Raw genomic sequence first — 25,468 nt, 5'->3', positions numbered from 1 at the left:
GGTCTCGAGGTCTCGCAGAAGGCTGTTGATACGGCAAATGCAAACATCAGATCCCAGGTTGCTAGTCCATCAGATGACAATTTTGGTGAGCCGAGAAGACCGGAGAAGCCTGCGGCTGCTGCCAAAGTCATCCCTGGCGACTTCTTCCAAGAGTATTGGGAAAGTGAGATAGGCAGCGGATTCGAAGGCTTTATCCTTATCTATGACTATACCGTGAGTTGCGCAGCCCCATGCCATGAAGACAACATTGACAAGATCCAGTTCCTCTGTGCCTTACTGCCGTCGATGCGACATGACTGGACGTGGCGAATGTCACAGCTGCTGTCGCCAACAGGCAAACTAATTTGCTTGGAGTTCCCTATATGGAAGCCTCTGACAGCTGCGGGTCCACCATGGGGTTTCAGTGGAGTGCATCGGAATATCCTGGCAGAGGGGGGGGACGGGAATTGTTGCGGTGCCGGGACTCTGAGCAAATCAGACAGCGATGCTGGTGCATTCGAACGAATCGTGTGCTGGAAGCCGCCTCTATCGTTTGAGCAAAGCCGCGAAGAAGACGTGATTAGCGTATGGAAGCTGCGGCAAAGCCCTTTATTTTGCTGTCCCGAAGGAGAAGCAAGAGAGCAGCAGGCAGCTCTGTTATAGTGACCGGCACTTACGAACGGAGGCAGCGACATGGGTCTGAGCCTTTGCACGTTACATCCTTCAACTTGACCAAAGCTTCGCCTCAGACGTTGACTTCCGAGATCGTCATTCTGACCTTCTACGTTGACGCCTCCATGCAGGGACTACGTATGGAACAGTAAAACACGCTCCCCGGCCCATGTCCTGTGTTCTAGATTAAGCTATAGCGGCTCACTAGTAGGCGGCAAGCTTACCCCGTTCGCTTAGTCGAGCCTGTGCGCGGAAGATAAGTCTGTGCATGCCCTGCTATAGCAGACGGATTCGGCAGACTTCCTTCGCGTCACAATTTGCTCTGGCACCGTTCTGGGGGCAAAGGATCAACTGGGAACATCGGGACGGGAACTGGGCCTTGCTCTATAAGTGGATCTCCAAAGGGAAACGGGAACAGCAGAGTCATGCAGTAGCATTAGAGTGTGTTGAAGTTTTGTCTGAAACTTCGAATTTCTATTTTCCAGTTCCTCTCGCCGACCATTCTCTTGAATAATGGGACACTACTATTTCGTTTAATCGTTCCTCATACTTTTCTTGATACCCACATCTGGCCCCGATTTCAATTCCGCAGATCGTGGTTCGCTTGAAGCAACCGGTCCCAATATAGTCAGCACACCCAACATGCAGGACCGAGGCGATCAGGTTGCGGGCATAGCCATAACATTCCTCATCTTGACGTGGCTGACCGTCGGCTTGAGATGCTACGTCAGGTTAGTTGCCGCTCATCCGTAAAGTTTCCACTGTTCAACAACAAGACTAACACCAACACCAGAACGGTGCTCGTAAAAGGCTTTGGGCTTGACGACAAGGTGATGGTAGTAACACTGTGCTTTTTCACGGCATATCTATCATGCCAGCTCGGCGGCGCTCTCCATGGAACTGGGCAGCATCGTGAAAATATCACAGACGAGAACGCCCAAACAGCGCTCAAATTCTGGTTCTTTTGCGAAGTCTTCTACACAATAACGACTTCCATATTCAAAATCGCCATTGGGCTTTTCTTGCTGCGCATTACGATCGTCCCGATCCACATCTGGATCATCCGCTTCATCATGGCCGTCGCAGCCGTCCTCGGAGTTGCGTACACTTTGCTCGTCATCTTCCAGTGTAGACCAATCTCTTACTGGTGGGATCTGGATCCAACTCATACCGGCACATGCCTTTCTGCATCGCTAGTCATGAACTTCACTTACGTCGTCTCTGCGTTGAATTCGTTTGCGGACTGGACGTTTGGAATTCTGCCCATCTTTGTGGTCAAAGACCTGCAGATGAAGCGCCGCGTCAAGGTTATTGTCAGTAGTATTATCGGCTTGGCTGCAATGTGAGTAAACCTATCTCACTTTGACTTCATCTAAGAGATACTGACAGCACCAATCAGTGGTTCGACCGCAACCATCATCCGCCTCCCCTACACCTCAACCCTCAAGCCCTACAAAGGAGACTTTCTCTACCGCACAACCGACTTCGCAATCTGGACCACCGTTGAAGTCGGCATTGGGATAACAGCCGGCTGCATCGCAACGCTCAAACCCCTGTTCAAAGCCGCCCTGGGCTCTACCGGCCAAAACTCCGGCATGCCGTGGTCCAAAACACCAAAAGGCTTCCAATCCAGGACCGGCGGCTCCACATTCGGCACCCAGCAGATGCTGGACAACCTGCGCCCCGCCGCCGAGCGCACAGTGCGCACAACCACCGTCACGGGCGGGCGGGGGAGTAGCAGCGACGAGGAGAACATGTTGGACACGGGGGTGCTCGAAGAGCAATGGGAGAACGGGATACGGAAAGGTGTTACGACGACGGTTACGACGGAAGTTGCGCCGGAAAACTCGCTGAGCCACAGTACTTCAAAACGAGGGTTTACTTCTTCTTCTGCCCCGGCCTCGAATAAGCGGAGGAGCTTGAGCCTGGGTGGAGACAGTAATAGTACGTTGGATGATGAGTACAAGAAGCCTGTAGGGACGTTTAATCCATTCCAGTAGTCCTGTCAGCAGAGAACTGTGTAACGAAATAATACATGCCTGCACACGATGTATCTTCTGAGCTCTGTAAGGTTCAGCCTCACTGAGCGAGTGTTGTGACATGAAGACCATAATATAATCTGCGCCAACCCGTGCGTAGTGGCGGAAGCGCACAATTAGTGTTGGGCGGTCGCTGATATCGGACAGTTGGAAGAAAAGTGGAAAGACGAGTACGTGATGATGTTGTATTGTAACTATGCTATTGGCGCTCAACGCTCTTATAGTACTGATATGCAAGTTACTGCCGCTAAAGTCAAAGATTGTGCTCTAGCCAATCTGGTATCATTTCGAACGCCCCATATCTCAATATCGTAACTGCCAGCAAGGCTTCAAGGCAGACCCCACTGTCCTCCGACGGCATCCAAGGCACCCTCAACGGCTTCCTCAAGCGCTTCTACTCTGTGTCTGAGCACCCGGTTCTCCTCGCGCTCCTTGCTCAGCCGCCCCCAGACAGAAGCCTGCGAGCCGCCTTCGCAATTAGCGCAGCCCCAGCTCTGTACGCTAACTGACCCGCCTCTGGGCTTGTCGTACGTGCCACCGCGTTGTAGGCTTTGTACCTTCTTATTTTTTGGTGTGGCATCAGCCTCAACCTCGAGGATAGAAGATCGGTCGGTGCCTGTTGGGCTGAGGCAGTTTCTGGAGAAAAGACTTGCGGCATCTGTTTCGGCATCAGACTCAAAGCCAGAGTCGATGCTGAGTTCCGAGTTTGAGATGCGGTTGCGGCGGCGTGGTGTATCCTGGCAGCTGCACTGGGGCTGACTCCTGATGAGTGCAAGGCTCCTCTTGCGCGCAGCTTCCTCCTCTTGCCTCGCGTGCCGCTCGAATGCAAGGTCTTCCATCAGTACCCGCATCTGCTCGTCCTGCTCGGTCGCTTTGGCCGCCATGGTCTCGAGCTGCATCTTCAGGTGGCGTGCTCTTGTTTCTGCTTCGTCAAGCTCGTCATCTTGCGCGCTTTGTTCTGAGTGCGCATCGACCAAGGCAGTAGACAGCTGGCGGTACGATTTCTGGTAACGCGAGAGAAGGGCTTCAGCGTTGGCAAGGAGATCGTTGAAGGACGACGGTGCGAGTGGGTCAACGGAGCCGTGGGGAAAGAGAGCTTGCGAGATGTTTAGGTTGAGTAGCTCGTCATCGGCGTTGTGGTATGTAGGCGCTGGGGTAGGTGAAGGCACCGCAGCGTTCTTCTGTGTTGACAGCAGCCACGCGAACCTGCTACTTGCAGGAGACTGGTGCTGTGGCTTCGCCAGTGTTTCCATCTGCTCGGATCGGACTGGTGTTTCTGAGGCTGCCCTCGTGTGTGTAGGCTTACGATTGAAGATGTTCATGGTGTTGTTAGCCTCTGCGTCTCCTTCACCCTCCGACTCTGAATCAGATGAATAGAATTCAGAGTCGATCTCTGAGCCCGACTCTGAAACTGAGTCTTCGTCCTGCTGTTGGATACCAAGCTTCACAGGCGCGGAAGATCCGTTGAACCAGCTCTTGGTCGAATCAATTGCGCTCCTTGAAGGGAGGAAGCTAGCCAGCGATTTGGAAGGCGAATGCGACCGAATCGATGCTGCGGAAGTATGTTGCTGTAACGTGGACGTTGCGCGTGTGAGCAGAGACTGGCTGTTGTTGAGGAATGTGCCTGTCAGAGTGCGCTGGTGGGTGCTGCGAGCTGCTCGGGGATAGTCTTCGAGAGGGGAAGGTAAGTCGGCGTGTGGATCATAGGCAGTCGCGTTTGAGGTCAAGACAGAAGGTGGTGGTGGGATGGCGGCAGAGAGATCGATGTTGTCGAAGGTGTTCAGCTCGTCGTCGGCGGGCGGAGCTGTAAATTGCCTCAGTGGGGAGGTTGGAGCTCTTAGACCTCCCCGCGTAGAAAAGTGGGCTGCATGCGAGGCCTGAGGAGGATGTTGAAGCTCGAGCTCAGGAAGGGCTTGTTGAAACATGGTAGATTAAGGGTCCAGAAATTTCCTATTTCGAACCGCAGTTCTTCGACACCGTCGGCAAGCGAACTGATGGAATGACTGTCGTGAAACGCGGTCTTGTTGTTGAGAATGGGTATCCCGGTCGACGGCCAGGCTATCGATAGTGGGGACCTGCAGAAGCGCGAACGGTACACAGGCGGTCAAGGAGGGTAAAAAGGTTGGATAAAAGGAGATCGAGCGAGCTGTAGTGCAACGAGTTGCTGGAGAGGTTTGAGAGCAAGTTCAGATTGGATTGCCGCACGGGGGAAAAGGTGCTGTCGTGTCGCTGAGATTAACAACGTGGTTGGCAGGTGGCTGGTCGAAGCTGGCGAACGGCTAGAACCAGGTTTTGAGGCTGGAGCGTCATCTTTCCTCACCGCAACATGCATCCCATCACTAAAAGGCACCAATAGCCCCAATCAGGTCTCCAAAGTGAGGCGTCCCGTCGCTAGAACCTGCAGTAGTTCTCTTCAAAGGTTTTGCGCCGTCGTCGTGCATGCAAAACGACGACGACGCTAGTGGAACACTCGTCGACCCGTGGGCTGCGAGCTGTCTAATCTAAGCCCAAAGGGCCTGCCAAATTGACCATACCGAGACGCTCAGCGCTATCCGTTGGACTCCACATCGTCCTTGGTCTTAGCTCATCTGATCCTGTCGTTTGCTCTGGAGCAAATGCGCGTCTTCTGAGGTGCCCCATCGCTCGGCTCCATCTTCGGCCAGTACGAGCCAGGGTGCTTTCTCGCGGAGGAAGATGTGTTTTTTGACGACTGGTGGCTCGCACTCCATGGTTCCGAGATCCACGGAGCTCATCGTCAGCGAGACTTCATCTTGCAGGAAAGAGTAGGCCATCGTAATTGGGGAACCGCATTTCGAGCAGAATGACCTCTCTCCAACGTCTGACAATCTCAACAATTCGCGCGTAGATTCCTCCGTGAACGTCAGAGCGCTTCGTGGTACGCGGGTGAATGGGATATAGGCCGATCCAGATACTTGCTGACAGGCGCGACAATGGCAAAAGACTATGTCTTTAGGGCGTGCGCTGGACGTGTACTGCACTCCGCCGCACCTGCAGCCACCTTTGAAGACAACGCCATCGTCGACAACCTTGGCAACGTACTTCGAGCCATCGACAGCTTTGAACGCTATTAGCTGCTGCCTTAAAGGTATCGAACCTCTACAAGCTCTCGTCGCCTTGACTTACGTTTACGCGCAACCCCAAGGAACACAGAGTCAACTTCTTCTACTTTTCCATCAATCGCCAGCTTTTCCCACTCCTCCTTGAAGACGCCCTGCGCCTTTCTCCTGATGTCGTTATTCGCAAAGGTCCTTGTAACGTCCTTCACAATGACGTTTTCTACGAAGAAGTCGTCCCACTGCTCCATCTCGTAGTGTCGCCTGCCGTATCCAGCTTGGTGATCCACTATTGTGACTTTTTCAACTTCAAGGCCAGCAGATTCGAGTAAGTCCTTTAATGAAGATTCTGACTTGCTCCATGACCGATTGTACGGGATCGGCAGCTCCAGGCGCCGAGCGACTCTTTCCAGCACCATGCCAGCTACTAGGTTTCTTGGATGTGTTGCGTCTAGCGCAAGGATGCCGCCAGGCTTCAGGAACTGTGACCAGTGCTCGATCGCAGCCTTTGGGTCGGGAAAAAGGACGAGTGCGGAGGCAACCGTAATGATGTCGAACGTCTTTTCCCTCAAGGCGTCGATATCCTCGAGGTGCAGAACATCACCTTCCAAGAATGTTACGTTTGAGAACTTATCACCTGCCTTCTTTTTCTTGAACTCGGCAACTCCAAGCATCGGCGGTGTCACGTCAACACCAATGACCTGACCAGACGGACCTACAGCGTCTGCCTCGAGGAAAGTGAGGAGTCCAGTACCACACGCAAGGTCCAGTATCTGTTGGCCTGGCTGTATATCGACGTGCGAGATGAACCGGCTGGTGAAATCATCGTGCCAAGTCCCGTCGTAGTTCACTGCCCTCGACTCGTAGAACTTTATGGCATCATCTGCTTGCCGCTTGCCAGCCATGATGACAAGCTTATTGGCGCTTGAACCGGCGACGGGCAGTGTCTTGAAGTGGACCGAACGCAGAGACGGCCCGACTGGCTTGAGGAGTTATATTCCCGACTGTAGGCTCGTGCCTCCTTCGATACTCTCTTGGACTTTAACTGTGGGGTGAACCTGGAATTTTTGACAGCGTAAATGGTCTCTGGGTTTTGTGAGGTCTTACGCATGCATTACTGAGGGGTCCCGAAGATTGGCGGCTCACGCTAGTGCCTGTGTAGGTAAGCTTAGCTGACTAATACATATTTTCTCTTCAACTTCAAATACCTCGAAGCTTGCATAGACCGAATGACAACCATCGAGACGGCAGTGTAACGCGTTTTCTGGTTGGAGCAGGAACTACATAGCATTTTGTGGGTAAGCCATCGATTTAAGGTATTGTCGAAGTGTGTGCCTCTTCCCAATTGCAGAAAAAGGGAAGGGTTTTGTCACGTAAACGTCTCGGCGCACACTAGCAACACTTGTTCTCATGTCTCTGACCTCATACGTTCTGCTTCTAATACAAGTTGACAAGTCTCGATGTTGGTCAGGCACGGCACGAATTACCGAGAGCTGCTGAGACCGTCAAGCCTCAACAAGTGATTAGTCACACCCGCGAAGATTATCACTGTTCAGTCGTCAATCAACCAAAGTCGTCTATGGGGCATATGTACCGGTTGATAGACAGGCTAAATTCGGTGACTTGAAACGGCGGCTGTACTGCACCCCGCACGCAGATACCACTGGAAGAACCATACCAAAGTTTTTATCCTCATCTGGGTCCCAGGACAGATTGGCCATACCCGGAAATGGACGATAAATACGATGCTATGCCCTGAAAACCGTTGTTTGCCAAGATCAGTAGAGTGCTTCCATTTCCTCAGCGGCCGAAGGGAGAAGTAAACACCAAACACATTCTCTCAAGAGCGAGTCAAGCGTCAAATCATCAAGTCTTCCAATCTGGGTCGCTTATTCTGTTTATGGCTATAGCCATGACTGGTTGAACAACACACAAACACAGCGGTATGGGTGTAAGATTCTTCTTGAGTATATTGTGGCAAGTGACTACATCTACCGCGGGTTCTCGGATACCAGACAGCAGCTCTCTATAAAAGACGAACAGCCGTTTTCGTATGAACAGCACGAACATTGAGAGCATCAAGCATACATTCTCAACAACATGAGGTTCTCCATTATTATCCCGCTTCTGTCCGCAACAGTGCTCGCAGTACCTGTCATTGAAGAGCGTCAGGCAACCTGCAACGTCCCAACGACTTTCCCAACAACCACGAACGCGAAGTTGCCCAGCCCGTTCAAGTTTTTTGACGGCAGGACAGTCACCACCAAAGCTGATTTCGAATGTAAGAATCAGGAAGTCAGTGCTGCCCTTCAGGCCCAGGAACTTGGTGTCTTCCCTCCTAAACCATCGAGCGTCACTGCTTCGCTCTCTGGAAGCACTCTCTCCATCATCGCTTCCGAAGCCGGTAAATCGATTACTTTCACAGTTTCGGTCCAGAAACCCAGCGGGTCAGGACCGTTCCCAGCAATCATTGCCTACGGTGCTGCCAGCCTCCCCATTCCTAATGGTGTCGCAACTATCGTCTTCAATAACGACGACATCGCTGCGCAACAAGGCCAGAACAGCCGCGGCCAGGGCAAATTCTATAACCTATACGGTTCGGGTCATAGTGCTGGCGCCCTAACTGCTTGGGCATGGGGGGTAGACCGAATCATTGACGCTCTCGAGATCACCCCCAGTGCTGGCATCGACCCAAAGCGTATCGGTGTGACAGGCTGCTCACGCAATGGCAAGGGTGCATTTGTCGCCGCCGCACTCGTGAAGCGTATTGCGCTCGGTCTTCCACAAGAGTCTGGTGCCGGTGGCGCTGCTTGCTGGCGCATCTCTGACTCTGAGAAGGCAAAGGGCAAGAACATCCAGACTGCCTCGCAAATCGTTGGAGAGAACGTATGGTTTAGCCCAAGGTTCAACGCGTTCAGTACCAAAGCCAATACCTTAGCCGTTGACCATCACCAACTCGCAGGCTTGGTGGCTCCTCGTGGTCTTCTCGTCATCGAGAATGAGATTGACTGGCTCGGCCCCGTCTCCACCACTGCTTGCATGAAGGCTGGCCGCTTGATCTACAAGGCGCTCGGTGTGCCAGACAACATGGGATTCACAGGCTCTGGGAACCACAATCACTGCTCGTTTCCTTCGAACCAGCAGGCTGACCTCACTGCATTCATCGGCAAGTTTTTGTTGAACCAGAGCACAAACACGGCAAACATAGAGAGGGGCCCTGGTGGCGCAGATGTGGGCACGTACATTGACTGGACGACACCTACACTCACTTAGATTCTGTCATGTGTCAGGGAAGGAGTATGAGAGTGTCACTCGTTTGTACATACGCTTGGACACATCAATTCATATTCAGATAGAAAAGATTATACTTTACGTGTCAGTTTCAGCTAGTAACGATGTGTAGTGATTCTGGTTCAGGAAGTAGAATGATGGCTTGTGGGCATCTCACATCGTCCCCTCCCAGCACTGATGTGAACACAATCATCGCGATGACGTAAATGAAAGCTACGAAGCCTTATTGTGGATGTGTGTGAAGCTGCCGGGAGATTCCAAGAATATGTCACGCAACAGGGGAGATCTCTTCGATGTTCAAGCGAGCACAGAGCAAGTTTGATGTTCGTGAGGTCGTTGAATGTGGAGGGGGCGGTCGCGATTGCACTCCACTGGTTCGCCAGACCCGGATCTCCGCTGTTGGTCCAAACGTCCGACTACCACGTCAGACCTCGTACAAGTCGAGAAGGCATGCGCCAGACGTTCATCACTGTGAATATTTGTATAGGAAAGAGTGAGATGAGGAGTGATGCCTTCACCAATCAGAGACCGTTCACCAGTCACATGACCGCGCTAACACCTTTGGGGGAAATGGGGACTCTCTGCACTCGCTCTGCCGCGCCTCGATGAACGTCCACCCCAACGCCGACCAACCCCAACATCACCGAACATCGTCCCCCATCTTTTTTGCGCGCGCAACACGTTGTTTATAACGCGTGTGGCGCAACAACCGACCTTTTCGCACGCGCCTGTGCCTTTTGCCTCCCCTACACCCTATTTGCCAGGCAGCCTCCGCTCCTGCTATCCATCGCGACACTTGCGCGTGCAGGCGGAGTGCCATCAGCCTCATTCACCAAGAGGCGCGCACCACCACCACGCCGCACGATAATGTCATAGCAGCCCGCTGCATGCGCACCTGATCGACCGCGACTGTCCTTTCCCCATAGTGCGCGCTTTTCGACCAGCCACCCACTGTCGATTGACTGCGTTTGAGGCTTGCGAAGCTCGATACTAACAGCACTTTGCGCAATACTGCGCATACAGTTCACCACTACAACCATGGCGTCAGTTCAAGCCACGCCAGACATGTCTGGTCAGGGCCAAGGGCAGCTGCCTGCCAACCTCTCCAAAGAACAGGTTGGGCAGATCTTCCAGGTGCGTTCACTTCATCACACACATACACGCGCCCCGCGCTATCCTCATCGTGTGTTCCAGTTACTGAATATTCTGTAGCGTTACCAGCAGATGAAGGCGGCAGGTGTTCCCGACACCAACCCTGACCTTATCAAAGCGCGCAACCTTCTCGCTATGGTTCAGAAGCGCAACCAGTATCTCGCGCAGCAATCGCAGATGATGAAACAACAACACCAGCGACAACAGAGCCTCTCCGAACAGCAAAATGGGCAACAGAATGGTGCTGTTGTGGCCATGAACGGCGCCAAGCTAGCCGATGGCTCATCCGCTACACCCTCCTCGAGTGGTCCCTCTGCTGGCGCACAATCCGCCGTTGCTGGCGGACAAGGTCCTTCCGCAGATGGTCAAACACCCACTTCAGCCACAAGTGGAGGTAACGGCAGTTTCACAAAGGAACAGCTGTTTATGCTCAGGAGCCAGATCTCAGCGTTCAAGCATCTCTCGAAAGGCTTGCCGTTACCTGCTAACATGCAGCAAATGTTCAGCAACCAGCAAGCGAAGAAACCCCAAAGCACTGCCGATGCTGTCGCTGCTGCTTCACAGGTTCTGGATAGCGCCACACGCGCAACGAGCGCATCTGTTGCACCCAGCGGCGCCGTTTCGGAGCTTAGGAATCTTCCTCGTCTACCAGACACATTCATCGAGCCTTGGAACAGTGAAGCATTTCGCGACGTCAACTACATCTCGCACACTCAGCGCAAGAACCGACCCTACCTCGCCACGATCATGCCACAGGGCGTTGACATCGATGCTGTACAACAGGGCATGCAGGAGCTGCGCAAAGAACGCGAGGTCATCTTGTATAACCGGATCACCGCGCGCAAAGCCGAGCTGGAAAAGTTCAACGCAAACGTCGGTTCCTGGGACACAAGTAAGACAGATACGCCTGAAGACGACGGCAAAGTAAAGCTGGCGCTTGTTATCGAGCAGAAGAAGCTCAACTTGTTGGAGAAGCAGCGCAAACTACGGAGAGAAATCGCCCAGCAGATGATCCATGCGGACAACCTCGCCATGACCGCCAACCGAACCGTTTACCGTAGGCTGAAGAAGCAGTCGATGCGCGAAGCTCGCCTTACTGAGAAGCTGGAGAAGCAGCAGCGCGATGCTCGTGAGACAAAGGAGAAGAAGAAGCACCACGAATTCATTGATGCTATTAGGAAGCATCGCACTGAATTGCACGAAGCTGGTGCAGCCCAACGACAACGCCTGCAGAAGCTCGGCCGCATCATGATCACCACCCACCAGAACATCGAGAAGGAAGAACAGAAACGTGTGGAGCGAACTGCCAAGCAGCGTCTGCAGGCCCTGAAGGCCAACGACGAAGAGACCTACCTCAAGCTTCTGGGTCAAGCCAAGGACACACGTATTTCTCATCTGCTGAAACAGACCGACGGTTTCTTGAAGCAGCTTGCCGACAGTGTCAAGGCGCAACAACGAAACCACTCCGACCGTTACAAGCTCAACAACGCAGAAGACATCTCGTCCGACGAATCGGAAGACCATGGCGACACAGATGACGAGGTGCAGCCAGGCAAAAAGCGAACAGATTACTACGAGATCGCTCATCGTATCAAGGAGACTGTTACCGGGCAGGCCTCGTGCTTGGTTGGCGGTACACTGAAAGAGTACCAGATCAAGGGTCTGCAATGGATGATATCGCTGTACAACAATAACCTGAACGGCATCCTTGCCGACGAAATGGGTCTTGGAAAGACTATCCAGACTATCAGTTTGATCACCTATCTCATTGAGAGGAAGCAACAGCCTGGGCCTTTCTTGGTCATCGTTCCGCTGAGTACACTCACGAATTGGACTAGCGAGTTCGAGAAGTGGGCACCCAGCGTCACGAAGATCGTCTACAAAGGTCCACCAAACCAGCGAAAGCAGTTCCAGCAGCAGATCCGTTGGGGCCAGTTCCAGGTCTTGCTCACCACTTACGAGTTTATCATCAAGGATCGTCCGATTCTGAGTAAGATCAAGTGGGTACACATGATCGTCGATGAGGGCCACCGCATGAAGAACGCCAACTCGAAGCTGAGCAGTACGATCACACAGTACTATACCACTCGTTTCCGTCTCATTCTTACTGGTACACCGCTCCAGAATAACCTGACTGAGCTCTGGGCCATGCTTAACTTCGTTCTTCCTACCATCTTCAAGTCTGCCACGTCTTTTGACGAGTGGTTCAACACTCCGTTCGCCAACACCGGTGGTCAAGACAAGATGGAGTTGACTGAAGAAGAGCAGTTGCTTGTCATTCGCCGACTTCACAAGGTCCTTAGGCCCTTCCTTCTGCGTCGTCTCAAGAAGGATGTCGAGAAGGATCTTCCAGACAAGACCGAGCGGGTCATCAAGTGCAACTTCTCCACACTACAGGCTAAGTTGTACAAGCAGCTCGTAACTCACAACAGGCTTATGGTCAGTGACGGAAAGGGTGGCAAGACTGGAATGCGCGGTTTGAGCAACATGCTCATGCAGTTGCGCAAGCTATGTAACCACCCCTTCGTTTTCGAGGAGGTCGAAGATCAGATGAACCCTACTCGAGGCACAAACGACCTCTTGTGGCGCTCAGCAGGAAAGTTCGAGCTCCTGGACAGAGTCTTGCCTAAGTTCCAGGCTACCGGCCATCGGGTCCTCATGTTCTTCCAGATGACGCAGATCATGAACATCATGGAGGATTACCTGCGACTGCGAGGCATGCAATACATGCGTTTGGATGGTGCGACCAAGGCCGATGATCGGTCTGATCTGCTCAAAGCTTTCAATGCTCCCAACTCGCCTTACTTCTGCTTCCTGCTGTCTACACGTGCAGGTGGTCTCGGTCTCAACCTGCAGACGGCTGACACGGTCATCATCTACGACTCGGATTGGAATCCTCACCAGGATTTGCAAGCTCAGGATCGCGCTCATCGTATCGGTCAAAAGAACGAAGTCCGCATTCTTCGTCTCATCACCTCAAACTCGGTCGAAGAGAAGATTCTCGAGCGAGCTAACTACAAGCTTGACATGGACGGCAAGGTCATTCAGGCTGGTAAGTTCGATAACAAGTCTACAAATGAGGAGCGTGACGCCATGTTGCGAGTCATGTTGGAGTCTGCCGAAGCTGCCGAGAGTCTTGAACAAGAAGAGATGGATGATGATGATCTCAACTTGATCATGATGCGAAACGAAGACGAGTTCAAGCTGTTCCAGGAGATGGACAGGAAACGACTTGCGGAGGATCCATACGGTCCAGGCAAGCCTCTGCCACGTCTCATTGGCGAGAGCGAACTCCCGGACATCTACCTGAACGAAGAAGCCCCAGTTGTCGAAGAGGTCGCAGATACACCTATCGGTCGTGGAGCTCGTGAGCGCACACGTGTCAAGTATGATGATGGTCTTACTGAAGAGCAATGGCTCGAGGCTGTTGACAACGACGAGGACACGATCGAAGCTGCAATCGCCCGCAAGGAAGCTAAGATTGCTAAGCGTGGCCGGAAGTCTGGCGTAAGGGAAGAGTCGCCTGCGCCTTCACGAGAGAGCTCAGAAGAGCCCATACCCAAGAAGCGAGGCAGAAAGCCGAAGCAGCTTGAGAAGCGTAAGGCCGACGAAGCTTCTCTCGATGGAGACGTCGCACCCCGCAAGCGTGGCCGTCCAGCACCAGCCAAAGACACACTCCGACCCGAGCAGCGAGCTTCGTTACAGAAGGTTGTCAATATTGTCTACGAAGCGCTTAATGACCTCGAGGAAGAGTCGACCGACCCTGACATTCCCAATCGTGGCATCATCGATCCCTTCATCGAGCTGCCTGACAAATGGGACTACCCCGATTACTACCAACTGATCAAGAACCCGATCTGCATGAACCAGGTCAAAAAGAAGATCAATAAGAAGGAGTACCAGTCGCTGAAGCAATTCCGGCAAGACCTTGGCCTGCTGTGCAGCAACTGCCGTCTGTACAACGAGGACAGTAGTCTGCTGTACCAGGACGCCAACCTGATTGAGCAGACAACGGTCGATAAGCTCAAAGAGGCTACGCAGGAGTATCCCGAGTGGCAGGACTTTGACGACGCGGCGTCAGGCACAGGTGGTTTGAGCACAGGCGTGACAAGTGCCGTCGGTACTCCGCGCGCGCTATAGAATAGGTATGCAAGCTCCTGTTTGCCTACATGGTTCTCTGCTATTGCTTGTTCTTGCCTGACTCAATGAAGGCCAGGGACACGTATCCGATGAACAAACCCCACAGAGTAGACTTCAGAGCAACGATTTACCTTCTCGATATGTCTTCTTTTTTTTTTTTTTTCGCAGGCTGTATGATTTCAGAGTGAGATTGGGATGGAGGGCTTGCGGTCGTCACAAGAGACTCATTGCAAGCGGGCTTTTCTTCCTCTTCACCACATCACCTGAGCAATGGGAGGGTTCTTTTGGGCTGAGTGTCATGATTGATGGATTGATTGATTGATCGACATGATGAGGCTCGGGCTTGGCGTTGACAGGAGTTTGTTCGGTACTACTGCTGCTGTTATGTGCATAGCTAGTAGACGTAAGATGACAGAATCAATTGCAATACATGTGTATTGTTTTCAGAAGTGCCTTTGCCGCGCGTGACGCGTCCTTTTCTTTTCGTCGTTTCTTCATCACAGCTCCCGAGCTTTCTACTCTGCCTTTTCATGTCTGCTTCTTGTTCCACGCCACGCACTCCTCAAACTTGACGCCCGAGCCTCCGAATATGTCCAACGCACTCCCAATCGTCAAATCTACTTTGCCGCGGCTTAGTTCCTTCACCAGCTCCAGATCAGCTATCGACCGTCCGCCGCCGGCGTATGTCACGGGGATGCTGCACCATTCGGCCAACTTCGTGACCAGCTCGTGGTCGATGCCGCGCTGAAGACCTTCGACGTCAGCGGCGTGAATGAGGAACTCGGAGCAGTGCGGCTCGAGGAGCTGTATAGATTCTGTTTTGGCGTCAATTCCTGACTAGTCAAGAATGGGGGAAAGAGTGTCTATGTACCCTGGCTGAGCTCGAAGTCGGTGATGGTCTGCCACTTGTTGGTGGCTACGAACCACTTGTCGTCTTTGCGTCTGCAGGACAGGTCGATGACGAGTTTGTTCTTGTCGTTGCCTAACGCGTAGAGGACGCCCCTGAGGCGGTCCATGCTGAAGACCGAGTCTGGGAAGAGGTACGAGGTTATGATGACCTACTGCGCCCAATTAGCTCTCTGCTCTTCTTTTTTTTTTTCGCCAGCTCAGCTGCGCTGCGTATCTCAAGCAGACTGCGTGGATAACCCACTCTCTCTGCCCCCCTCCCAATCCACTCCCCTGCGTTGCCCTCGTTGATGCCGCCGCCAACCTGCATGCCGCCCTTCCACGCCTCGAGCGCTTCCTGCGCTGCAGCGTCATTTCCAGGGCCTAGCATGATCACGTGCGCGCCTGCAAGGTCGTGTTCCTTGTATAGCGAGGCATAGTACGCGGAGGGGTGCTCTGAAGTCCAGTTCGTCTTCAAGTCGCTCGGAGTCGAGGTGGAGAGGGTGCCGCCGACAATTTGCTTGACGCTGCCAGCATGCAGGTCTATACAGGGGCGAAACTTTGTCATTGTGTGGATTGTTTCTTTGAGGTGTAAGGGATGACGATGCGGGGTGGAGGGGTGAAAGATGGACATGGATGGCTCGGGGGTCCTTGGCTAGCGTGAACTTTTTGGTGGACCAACTTTTGCAAGCACGAGTGATGTAAATCTTTACTAAAACACACACACGCTCGACACTATGGCACCGCAGCTTGGGAAACGTAAGCGCGTCACGCGCGAGGAGCTCGAAAGGCCATCACGATCGCCGTCGCCTGCGTCCGGGTCCGACAATGAAGACTTGCAGGAGCTGTTCCGGCGCGCATTCGAGGCGAAATTCAAGCCGCTAGACGTGGCGCCCAAGAAGCCGAGAATCGAAGAGACACCAACAGTGGACGAAGCAGAGGAAGACGAGGAGGAGTCAGACTGGTCAGGCCTCAGCGACGACGAATCAAACAAAGTCGAAGTGATCGAATACAAAGACGCTACGTATGACTCCGACGAAGAGGCCTCCAAAGCCGCAAAGCGCGCCTTCATGTCCTCGAAACCGCCCATGACCGCCGCTCCCCCATCCGGCAAGCTCGCCGTTAAGAAGAAGTCCGCCGACGCCGACGAGACGGGCGAAACGGCTAACCTCAAAAACGACCTCGCTCTCCAGAAACTGCTTCGCGAATCCCACCTCCTCTCCGCCTCGTCCTCCGGCGCCTCAACACCCACCCTCACTACCTCGGGCATTGCGCGTCACAAGTCCACAGACCTGCACCTGCAGAGCTTAGGCGCAAAGGGAAGCGTCTTCACGCAGAAGAAGATGCCCATGGCGCAGCGGAAAAACATGGCCCAGAAAGCGCGGCTGACCGAGGAAAAGAGGCGGCACGATGCACGAGAAGCCGGTGTCATCTTGGAGCGGGAGCAGAGAGTCGGCATGAAGGATAAGGATAAGAAGAGAGAGAGGGGCGTGGGCGGCCCGAGTATTGGCAAGTTCAGGGGCGGCACGCTGAGTCTCAGTAAGAAGGATGTCAGGAGCATCACCGGCGGGCCAGGAAGTCAGGGTGGGAAGGGCGCGAAGGGCAAAGGGAAGGGCAAGCCAAGGCGATGAGCAGTCTTGTTCGTCGTCTTGCAAACAATGCTCTTACTCGGCTGCGTGAAACCCACCCTGCTTGCGAGACTGATCTAGGGGGTCTTGGTAGAGAGAGGGCCGTGAAGCACACTGCGATGTCGTGCTCAGTCTGTCACAGGCGAGGATTCAACTTTCCAACACGGATCCTCAGCACAATGTTGTCTCAAGCGCCTACAGTCAGTCTCGAGCAACATCGACGTGGCAACTCCTGCTGTGGTTGGGCTTGAGACGGTTGTCTGTATATAGACTGTGCTGTGCTCAAACCTTGCAAAGAGAGATGAGCATGTCTACTGATGTTGCCATCAAGGTCCTTGGCTGCCTACTGTCTTACAACCGCTCCTCGCCCTTCCCAAGCCCGAATTTGAGGCAATTTGAGAATCGGTCGGGTACGTAAAGCAGAGGGCGTGTTCCCATCCTCTCCAGGCACGTAAAGCATGCACATCATACTCTTCAAACACCGGCTTTCTTCACCTATTCTGTACCAGTTCTCATACATTCGTCACGATGTTTTGTCTCGTGGAGCTGAGCGCTGAAATATCGCCTTTGGCATCAGACTGCGATCCCACACCTGTACCTCACATTCTCGGTGCCTCTACGCTGTCGCACCTTGATGTCACTCTCCATATCACCACGGAGGGAACCAAAACTGCCAAGCGTCCGAAGGAGGACCAAACGCACAAGCAATGCATGGAGAAGTGGGGAAGATGTCTAGCGCCGTCTAGTGCTTTAACCGCATACGGCATGACTATGCGCCGTTACTATCTTATCGCGCCCGTTGATAGAGAGAAACAACAATCATTGGATTGAATTGAAAGCATGGTGGACTTGCACGATTTCATATTGCTTCCTGAATCTACCGATGATCAAAAAGCTGTATCAAGGTCCGAGAGGCGATGCTTCAGCTCAAGGAGAGTACATATACCCCGCTTGGACCCTGCTTCAAGACTCGACATCAGTCAACCTCCCATCCATCGTCTAGTTTCCCTTCGTCGGTGTTCAACTGAATCCAGCAACCCATGATGGCTCTGGATCGCCTCAAGCAAGCAGCTTCGCACCTCACAGGCCAAGCAGTACCGCCTCACCCATTTGATCCACTCTCCGAACTCGAGATTGAAGCCGCAGTTGCTCTTGTCCGCAAAGACCATCCTGATGTCTTCTTCAATGCCGTCACGCTGCTGGAGCCACGCAAGGCGGAGATGATGGCGTGGGTAAAAGCACCAGAGGTAGCCCCGAGACCGCATCGTGTTGCGGACGTAGTGTGCATTGGCCGTGGAAGCAAGGTGTTCGATGCACACGTGAACTTGAGCGAGAGCAAGATATTGAGCTGGGAGTTGACTGAGGGCGTGCAACCGCTAATAACTATGGAGGACCTACAAATCGTTGAGTCTATCGTACGCAAAGACCCCAAGGTCATAGAACAATGCGGCATCCTAGGCATCCCGCCGCAGGATATGCACAAAGTCTATTGCGACCCCTGGACTATCGGTTACGACGAGAGATTTGGCACGACTGTGCGCCTCCAGCAAGCGTTGATGTACTACCGTCCCCATGTCGATGACAGCCAGTACAGCTACCCCTTGGATTTCTGTCCAATCTACAATTCTGACACTCAGGAGATCATCCATATTGATGTCCCGCCTGTGAGAAGACCACTGAGCACAGCACCGCCAAACAATTACCACGCAGCAGCCATCGAGAAAGAGGGCGGGTTCAGGAAGGATTTAAAGCCAATCCACATCACACAGCCGGAGGGCGTGAGCTTCACGGTGGACGGGCGGTACATTAGCTGGGTCAATTGGAAGCTGCATGTTGGCTTCAACTACCGCGAAGGTCTGGTTCTTAGCAACATCACATTCAACGATAAGGGCACAGTCAGAGACACATTCTGGCGACTGTCGCTAGCTGAGATGGTTGTACCCTACGGAAACCCGGATCATCCGCACCAGCGCAAGCACGCTTTTGACCTAGGAGAGTACGGAGGCGGCTACATGACGAACTCGCTGAGCTTAGGATGTGACTGCAAGGGCGCGATCCACTACATGGACGCAGCATTTGTTAACCGCGCCGGACAGGCTACGACGATCAAGAACGCCATCTGTATCCATGAGGAGGATGCGGGTATTCTGTTCAAGCACATCGACTTCCGTGACGACAGTGTCACAGTTACTCGCGCTCGCAAGCTGATCATTTCGCAAATCTTCACGGCAGCTAACTACGAATACTGCGTGTACTGGATCTTCCACCTCGACGGCACGATTCAGCTGGAAATCAAGCTCACTGGCATCTTGAACACCTACGCCATGCTGCCCGGGGAGGACTTGAAGGGCTGGGGTACAGAAGTATACCCTGGTGTGAATGCACACAACCACCAGCACCTCTTCTGTCTACGCATCGATCCGAACATTGACGGTCCAAACAACACAGTCTTCATGGTCGACGCAACACGTGGGGACGGCGAGGTGGGTAGCGCAGAGAACAAGTACGGCAACGCATTCTACGCAAAGAAGACGAAGCTCAGCACCCCTGAGCAGGCGGCGACAGACTACAACGGCGCGTCGAGCAGGACGTGGGATATGTGCAACGAGAGCAAATTGAACCCATACAGCAAGAAGCCAGCGAGTTACAAGCTTGTAAGCAGGGAGGTGCCGGAGTTGCTACCGAAACCAGGCAGTCTGGTGTGGAAACGTGCTGGTTTTGCAAGGCACGCTGTGCACGTTACCAAGTGTAAGTCAACTGTCCCCCTCACGAACGATGAGTATCACGCATGCTGACAAGACCAGACGACGACGCACAGCTCCACCCCGCCGGCCGCCACGTCCCGCAGACATCCGGCGAGCCGTCGCAAGGCATACCAGCATGGATCGAGGCCAACCCCACCGCCAATCTGGACAACACGGACGTCGTTCTGTGGCACACATTCGGCATCACGCACTTCCCCTCGCCTGAGGACTTCCCCGTCATGCCAGCCGAGCCCATGACGCTACTGCTGCGTCCGAGGAACTTCTTTACGAGGAATCCGTGTTTGGACATCCCGCCCAGTTACTGCAGTGTGCCGAGTGGGGTGAGGCAGGGCAGCACGCTGGTGGATCGCATTAGCAAGTTGGCTTTTGGGGAGAAGGAGACTGCTGCTGCGTAAGGTGCTGCGCCGGGCGAAGTGGCGTGCTGTTCGAGCGGCAAGTACGGTACCGGTGTGTAGAGATAGCAGGTTTGTTTGATGATAATGTCTTTGGTTTATGCAAATACTGTTGCTCGCTTCCAGCGTGGTGTTGTTTTTAGTCTTGGCACTGATGGTGGTGATGATCCAGGGTCGTTGTTCGAGATTCATCTTCCAGCCCGGTTGAGATGTGCGCGTGTTCAGCATCCCAAACTAGACAAGGGCGTCGTGTCACGGCCTCGGTCTCGGTATCGGTATCGGTATCGGCAGCGGCCTCGTTGCGACGGATCGAAGGATGGCCATGTGCGCCGTGCGGATGACGTCCCGAGAAGCTTTGAACCCTGCATTTGTGCCCATAGCTCCATCCCACAATTCGGGCACACTTCTTACACCATGACATAACAGCTACATTTTCCCCTCCCGTCACGCTCCTGGCGACCTCTCCCCACTTTCCTTCTCGCTCCCCTCCCAGCATGCGCTCGCTACGACCGGAGGTCTCGACATCGCCATGCCCCGCGCCTTTCCACCCGTGACCTCCAGCCTGGACGGGACGAATGGCACCCCGCGCGCCCCGAAACTCACCCTCTCCGCGTCTGTTATAGAGAGCGTAGCAGGCTTCAGCGCTGGTGTCGTGTCCTGCCTGGCCGCGCACCCATTGGATCTGCTTAAGAACCGGCTCCAGCTCAATACAACGGCACGCTCACGCCTCGGCGACTCCTTCCGCATCCTCAGCAATGTTGTGCGCGACGAAGGGGGCGTCAAAGCCCTGTACCGCGGACTGTGGCCGAATCTACTCGGAAACAGCCTCGGCTGGGGCTTGTACTTCCTCTTCTACGGCAACCTGAAAGAGCTGCTCAAGAAGCGGAAGGCCGAGGGCGAACACCTGGGCAGCGCCGAGTTCTTTTCTGCCAGCATCATCGCCGGTCTCAGCACCGGGTTCTGCACGAACCCAGTATGGGTGGTCAAAACACGGATGCTGGAGAGAGGCGCAAACCACCCTGCAGCCTACAAGACGATGCGCGTCGGGCTCTCCCACGTCTATGCCACTCGCGGCCTGAAAGGGCTTTGGGCAGGCTTTGTGCCGAGCAGCTTGGGTGTGCTGCATGGCGCGGTCCAGTTCTCCATCTACGAAAACATGAAGAAGAGAAGAGGTGGCCAGGTCGGTGGGCAGGAGAGGCTGAGCAACTGGGAGTACATGTACATGAGCGGCGGAAGCAAGCTGTTAGCCGGTGCCATCACGTATCCATACCAGCCAATCAGGGCGAGAATGCAGCAGTACGAAGCAGCGAGTAGGTACAACGGACTGTGGGACGTGATGAGGAAGACATATACGAACGAGGGCTTCTTTGCGTTCTACAAAGGGTAAGTCGTGAACCAGGGAGTTGCAACATTTCGGTACTAATATTAACACAGAGTCATTCCCAATACCCTGCGTGTTATCCCTACTACAGTCGTCACATTCCTGGTCTACGAGAACACAAAAATCTACCTACCGAAACTCTTCGCAGACGACGAACAACTGGCGCATGACGAGGATTGATAATTGCTCGCTTTTCTCTCAAGACATCTATTACTGGCGGTCAGGGAAGCATTGGGCATTGCAGGCGTTTGTAATGAAAGCAAGGAAACAAGAGATTCGAATGACAGTAGAACGAATTGAGTTCGTCACGCAGAGAAGTGCTTATTCAAGCCTCTTATTTGAAAAACCACCAACGTGCAATAGTCTTGTATAGACTTCCACCAGGAGGATAGAGGCTGAGGGATGCCACTCTGCTTATAACCTGCCTGCCGTAATACTGTGCAGACAGCTCCCTGCTCCACTACACGTCACGAAACCCCACCCGTCCGTCCTTGGACGTTTAGCCGTGTCTCCGCCCACCTTCGCGGAGGTATTTTTTCTTTCTTTGGAAAGACTAATCCAGCGGCACAAAGCTAGCTCTGCGAACACTCACACCTCATTCCAGCTTATCTCGACCACAAGATCCCAAGGCCTCGCCACGCCTCCCATAGACGTCTTCCGTAGACGTCTTCCACAGTTACGCAACAGCTTCGTAATTCAGCCATCTCGTTTCTGCATTGCGATACTGTCCACGCGCTGGAGTTGGCTGGGATGTATGGAGTACACGTCTCCCAACGACGCCGACGTAGTTCTAGAGAGACATGCAGGCGTCTAGCCCACGACTGTGTCGACTTCAAGGCTGCAGAATCATGGGCTGGCGGCGAAACCCGCGTCTCGTTGAGTCAGTTGTGTGTTGTTGGTGAGGCGAGGGGTAATGGGGCAGGCGCAGTGAGCATACTTAAGGTGAGAAGGCACACGCCGTCCACGTGGTCTCGGGTGGAAGGTGAAGGAAATGATGGAAAAGTGGGAAATCGTTTTCTTTCACTGGTAGCAAGCTGCGTAAAGAAGACGGATATCGACAGAAGTAGACAGACACCACATGGGGAAGAGCTTTGTTAAAGAGGATTCTCACGTTGTAAAACAAGCACATTGGACTGATACATGTAGATGAAAAGTACGTACTCTAGCTTTTGGGAATGCTCTTCTGTCAAGGCCAGTCAATGGAGCAGCCGGAAAAAGGAGTGTGTTGCAACGAGCAGACAAGGCAAGGTCGTCGTCGGTAAGTATCACAAGTACTAATGCAGAATCTTCGACAGCATACCGGGAGGTCTTCCAAAAGTAATCTTGCAATCGTGGAAAGATGGTCGCAAGAGGTCGAGACTAGAGTGTGTGAGCTGTACATCTGATGGAGGGTCGTTTCCACATTAAAAGCCTCATACATGCTCGCATTGTTGAGAAGAATTGAACGCAGCATGGATGCAGTGTTCCCTGAAGCATTTTATTGGTTGTTACATGACCTGTAATGGACCGCATGATGGTCGTTTGTTTGACAACTGGGGGTTGGAGTGAAACGGAGGACACGTGCATTTGTTATCGATAAGGCGCAACCGGTCGTCGATATCACCAAGTGTCCTTACCCAAGATCAACCTCCAAAACTTGTGCGCAGAATAAAGCCAGATCTACACACTCTTTCTCTTCAGGACATAGAGACGACAATCGTGCGCCCAGCATGGAAGCCGCCGACACATTCACACTCCTCCCTCTGCAGGTGGACAATGCCACAGGTACCATCAGCGCAACGGGTTCCGCAAACAACGCCCTCAACACCGAGCTCGATGCTCTGAACGCACTTCACCGTGGCCTCCTCAATGTCGAGACGCCTACAGGCACGCCGCCGCCGCCTGTTCCTGTCAACCCTAAGCGCTCGGCACAAATTGGCAAACTGCGTGAATCTGGTAACGCCGAGTTCCGCAAAGGCAATCACACTGGCGCCGTCAAGCTATACACTCTTGCAATCGACATGGCGCTCACTCGCCCGCACTGGGAGCCGTCTGGTCTGGTGCGCGAGGAGGTCTCTGGATTGCTGAGCAATCGCGCGCAGGCGAACATGGCACAACAGAACTGGGCCGAGGGCTCGGTGGACGCAGAGGCGAGCGTCGAGATGAAGAAGGCTGGCAATGCTAAGGGATGGTGGAGGAGAGGGAAGTGCCTGCTTGAAATGGGCAGGTTGGATGAGGCAGAGCAATGGGTCAAGCAGGGCCTCGAGTTCGAAGCAACAGAGCAAGATTTGGTACAGTTGAAGGAGCAGATCGAGAGCAAGAAGGGCGGTCAGACAAGCGTATTGTAGAGTGAACTGCGTAGGGCCAAAGACCCGATTCAAGACTCTACACTACGACGGTTCGGTATGTGTGCATTGCAAGGCGTCTGGCGCTCATAGGGATATCTGAAGCATGGAATTGGTTTTGGACAGTTGTAGGCATCGTTGAGCGAGATGCCCAGGTCAGTAGAGGTATCAAAGACGTTGATTTGAACGCGCGATTTTAAGAGGTCCAGCAACTGTTGTGTGCAGTGATGCGATAGTACGCGAAGATGGGCTGTATCAGTGATGAAGGCGGGTACGATCAATTCCACATTCACCTTGACCTCAGTTCCTAAACCTGCGCTAGAAGTCTCTCACCTCACTCATATTCACCTTCTCCACGACACTATCTACACTATCTACACTATCTATAGATATCAGGCTGACGACTTGTCGTCAAGCCGCGGCGCCGTCAACACAACTCAGGATGTCTTCACCACCTAACCATACTGGACCTGACGAATTCAGGTCCCCACTAGAAGCCGAAATGGTCTTCCCCTTTGAAAAATTGCCAAAGGATATCCGCCGCATGATCTGCGACATCATCTTAGAGTCAGCGTATCGGCCACTGCTCGACCGGCGTTATGGGCTCTATTACAAAGCCTCACGTATACCTGTTGTGCTGATTCCGGCCAACAAGTTTCTCCACGAGGAGATCACAGCATGTTTAAAAGAACATGTCGCCGCAAGATCTGTTGTTCTTTTGTGTCACCAGCAGAACCAGACATACGAGCTGGGCGTCGAAAGAATCGCAGCAGCACTTGTTCGTATGGTCAATATAGGTCAACTATACGACAGCCGTTGCCGTCAGAACACTGACATCGACTCGCGTCCCTCGCAAGATTTCGACTTCTGGACACTCAAAGCCCCCAAAATGGTATTTGAGGCGGAAATGGACCGTAGAGAGTCCAAAGATAGTCTGCCTCCGTTTCGCTTCTACTGATCTGCCCTCGACGACTTCTACCGGTCAGCTTTGATGAAACTGCGCCGCAACGCTACTGAAAAATCAGAGTCCGTATTTTTGCCACAGATCCGATCACTGTCAGGCCTGAGGCGCTGGTCGAAGACATTCGCTCGCGCTGCGAATCATCCTATGAGTTAATGTGTCGTCCCTCGGCACCCGTGACTGTGCTATGTCAAGAAGCATCTCAACACACATTGCCGTTAACTCTCATTTACGGCTTGTGGAGCTGTATAGCAGAGATAACGACCGCAGAAAAGGTGGGCCTGCTTGCAATCACATCACCGAGAATCGGAGAAATCAAGGCCTAGAAGCCAGCTGATGGTGGGAAATTTAAGATGCGTGCGCGTGTATCTTGGTGGCCTTTGAGCAGTTGGGCGTTCGGAGCAGTGGTGGTCGTAAGAAGCTTCATGGTTGCTCTAGGTGCTACTTAGACTCAAGAGGGGACGGATTCAATCACGCAATGGAACCGGAAACGAAATGAAACTATATCGAGACGTCGAACACACGTGAAGCAGAGTGATTAAACGAAGCACGTGAGCGCGCGCTTGCACTAGCCCCAAGTGGATCCATCAACGCGCTCTCCTAGGCAGAACCCCGCGCATCAAAAAGGCTCGCAACGCTGTCCGCGGCCATCTGCACGCTATCTTAGCCTGGCCCTGTCACACAGCAGCCGATCTGTGCTTCGCATCTGCAAAGTTTCCCAGAATTTGCCACTAGAGGCGGCAAGAGCGCGATCGATTCGACGCGGCCCTATCACTCGGCGAACG

General features: G+C 53.4%; 11 protein-coding genes across 11 annotated transcripts, besides 3 other annotated features; 8 read left to right on the top strand and 3 right to left on the bottom strand.

Moving 5' to 3' along the window:
• Positions 1-1,293: 1,293 nt before the first annotated feature.
• EKO05_0002836 (uncharacterized protein) lies at positions 1,294-2,651 on the top strand (the record flags this gene model as incomplete). Its single annotated transcript, XM_038937906.2, has 3 exons — positions 1,294-1,382; positions 1,445-1,993; positions 2,051-2,651. 3 exons carry the CDS (start codon positions 1,294-1,296, stop codon positions 2,649-2,651), a joined length of 1,239 nt encoding a protein of 412 aa, XP_038801407.2.
• Positions 2,652-3,019: 368 nt separating this feature from the next.
• EKO05_0002835 (uncharacterized protein) lies at positions 3,020-4,615 on the bottom strand (the record flags this gene model as incomplete). Its single annotated transcript, XM_038945148.1, has 1 exon — positions 3,020-4,615. The coding sequence occupies one exon, from the start codon at positions 4,613-4,615 to the stop codon at positions 3,020-3,022; it is 1,596 nt and encodes a 531-aa protein (XP_038801406.1).
• A 654-nt stretch (positions 4,616-5,269) lies between these two features.
• EKO05_0002834 (uncharacterized protein) lies at positions 5,270-6,669 on the bottom strand (the record flags this gene model as incomplete). Its single annotated transcript, XM_038938147.1, has 2 exons — positions 5,270-5,766; positions 5,835-6,669. The coding sequence occupies 2 exons, from the start codon at positions 6,667-6,669 to the stop codon at positions 5,270-5,272; spliced, it is 1,332 nt and encodes a 443-aa protein (XP_038801405.1).
• A 1,195-nt stretch (positions 6,670-7,864) lies between these two features.
• On the top strand, positions 7,865-9,037 carry EKO05_0002833 (carbohydrate-binding module 1; the record flags this gene model as incomplete). The annotated part of the gene is made up of 1 exon (XM_038945147.1): positions 7,865-9,037. The coding sequence occupies one exon, from the start codon at positions 7,865-7,867 to the stop codon at positions 9,035-9,037; it is 1,173 nt and encodes a 390-aa protein (XP_038801404.1).
• Positions 9,038-10,120: 1,083 nt separating this feature from the next.
• EKO05_0002832 (transcriptional regulator) lies at positions 10,121-14,347 on the top strand (the record flags this gene model as incomplete). Its single annotated transcript, XM_038937928.2, has 2 exons — positions 10,121-10,189; positions 10,268-14,347. 2 exons carry the CDS (start codon positions 10,121-10,123, stop codon positions 14,345-14,347), a joined length of 4,149 nt encoding a protein of 1,382 aa, XP_038801403.2.
• Positions 14,348-14,646: 299 nt separating this feature from the next.
• Positions 14,647-14,673: a tandem repeat.
• A 202-nt stretch (positions 14,674-14,875) lies between these two features.
• EKO05_0002831 (1-(5-phosphoribosyl)-5((5-phosphoribosylamino)methylideneamino)imidazole-4-carboxamidisomerase) lies at positions 14,876-15,800 on the bottom strand (the record flags this gene model as incomplete). Its single annotated transcript, XM_038937858.1, has 3 exons — positions 14,876-15,162; positions 15,219-15,405; positions 15,498-15,800. The coding sequence occupies 3 exons, from the start codon at positions 15,798-15,800 to the stop codon at positions 14,876-14,878; spliced, it is 777 nt and encodes a 258-aa protein (XP_038801402.1).
• Positions 15,801-15,969: 169 nt separating this feature from the next.
• EKO05_0002830 (pre-rRNA processing and 40S ribosomal subunit assembly) lies at positions 15,970-16,863 on the top strand (the record flags this gene model as incomplete). Its single annotated transcript, XM_038945146.1, has 1 exon — positions 15,970-16,863. The coding sequence occupies one exon, from the start codon at positions 15,970-15,972 to the stop codon at positions 16,861-16,863; it is 894 nt and encodes a 297-aa protein (XP_038801401.1).
• Positions 16,864-17,900: 1,037 nt separating this feature from the next.
• EKO05_0002829 (Primary-amine oxidase) lies at positions 17,901-20,020 on the top strand (the record flags this gene model as incomplete). Its single annotated transcript, XM_038937807.2, has 2 exons — positions 17,901-19,608; positions 19,665-20,020. The coding sequence occupies 2 exons, from the start codon at positions 17,901-17,903 to the stop codon at positions 20,018-20,020; spliced, it is 2,064 nt and encodes a 687-aa protein (XP_038801400.2).
• A 244-nt stretch (positions 20,021-20,264) lies between these two features.
• Positions 20,265-20,277: a tandem repeat.
• Positions 20,278-20,311: a tandem repeat.
• Positions 20,312-20,546: 235 nt separating this feature from the next.
• Positions 20,547-21,578, top strand: EKO05_0002828 (Primary-amine oxidase; the record flags this gene model as incomplete). Its single annotated transcript, XM_059636025.1, has 2 exons — positions 20,547-21,400; positions 21,452-21,578. 2 exons carry the CDS (start codon positions 20,547-20,549, stop codon positions 21,576-21,578), a joined length of 981 nt encoding a protein of 326 aa, XP_059492008.1.
• Positions 21,579-23,107: 1,529 nt separating this feature from the next.
• Positions 23,108-23,725, top strand: EKO05_0002827 (uncharacterized protein; the record flags this gene model as incomplete). Its single annotated transcript, XM_038945145.1, has 1 exon — positions 23,108-23,725. The coding sequence occupies one exon, from the start codon at positions 23,108-23,110 to the stop codon at positions 23,723-23,725; it is 618 nt and encodes a 205-aa protein (XP_038801399.1).
• A 499-nt stretch (positions 23,726-24,224) lies between these two features.
• EKO05_0002826 (uncharacterized protein) lies at positions 24,225-24,680 on the top strand (the record flags this gene model as incomplete). The annotated part of the gene is made up of 1 exon (XM_038945144.2): positions 24,225-24,680. One exon carries the CDS (start codon positions 24,225-24,227, stop codon positions 24,678-24,680), a length of 456 nt encoding a protein of 151 aa, XP_038801398.2.
• Between the last annotated feature and the right edge of the window lie 788 nt (positions 24,681-25,468).

Source organism: Ascochyta rabiei, chromosome 4 (genome assembly GCF_004011695.2).
Source record: "Ascochyta rabiei chromosome 4, complete sequence".
Lineage (NCBI taxonomy): Eukaryota > Fungi > Ascomycota > Dothideomycetes > Pleosporales > Didymellaceae > Ascochyta > Ascochyta rabiei.
The sequence above is the reverse complement of the archived record's forward strand: the minus strand, read 5'-3'. Positions and strand labels throughout refer to the sequence as shown.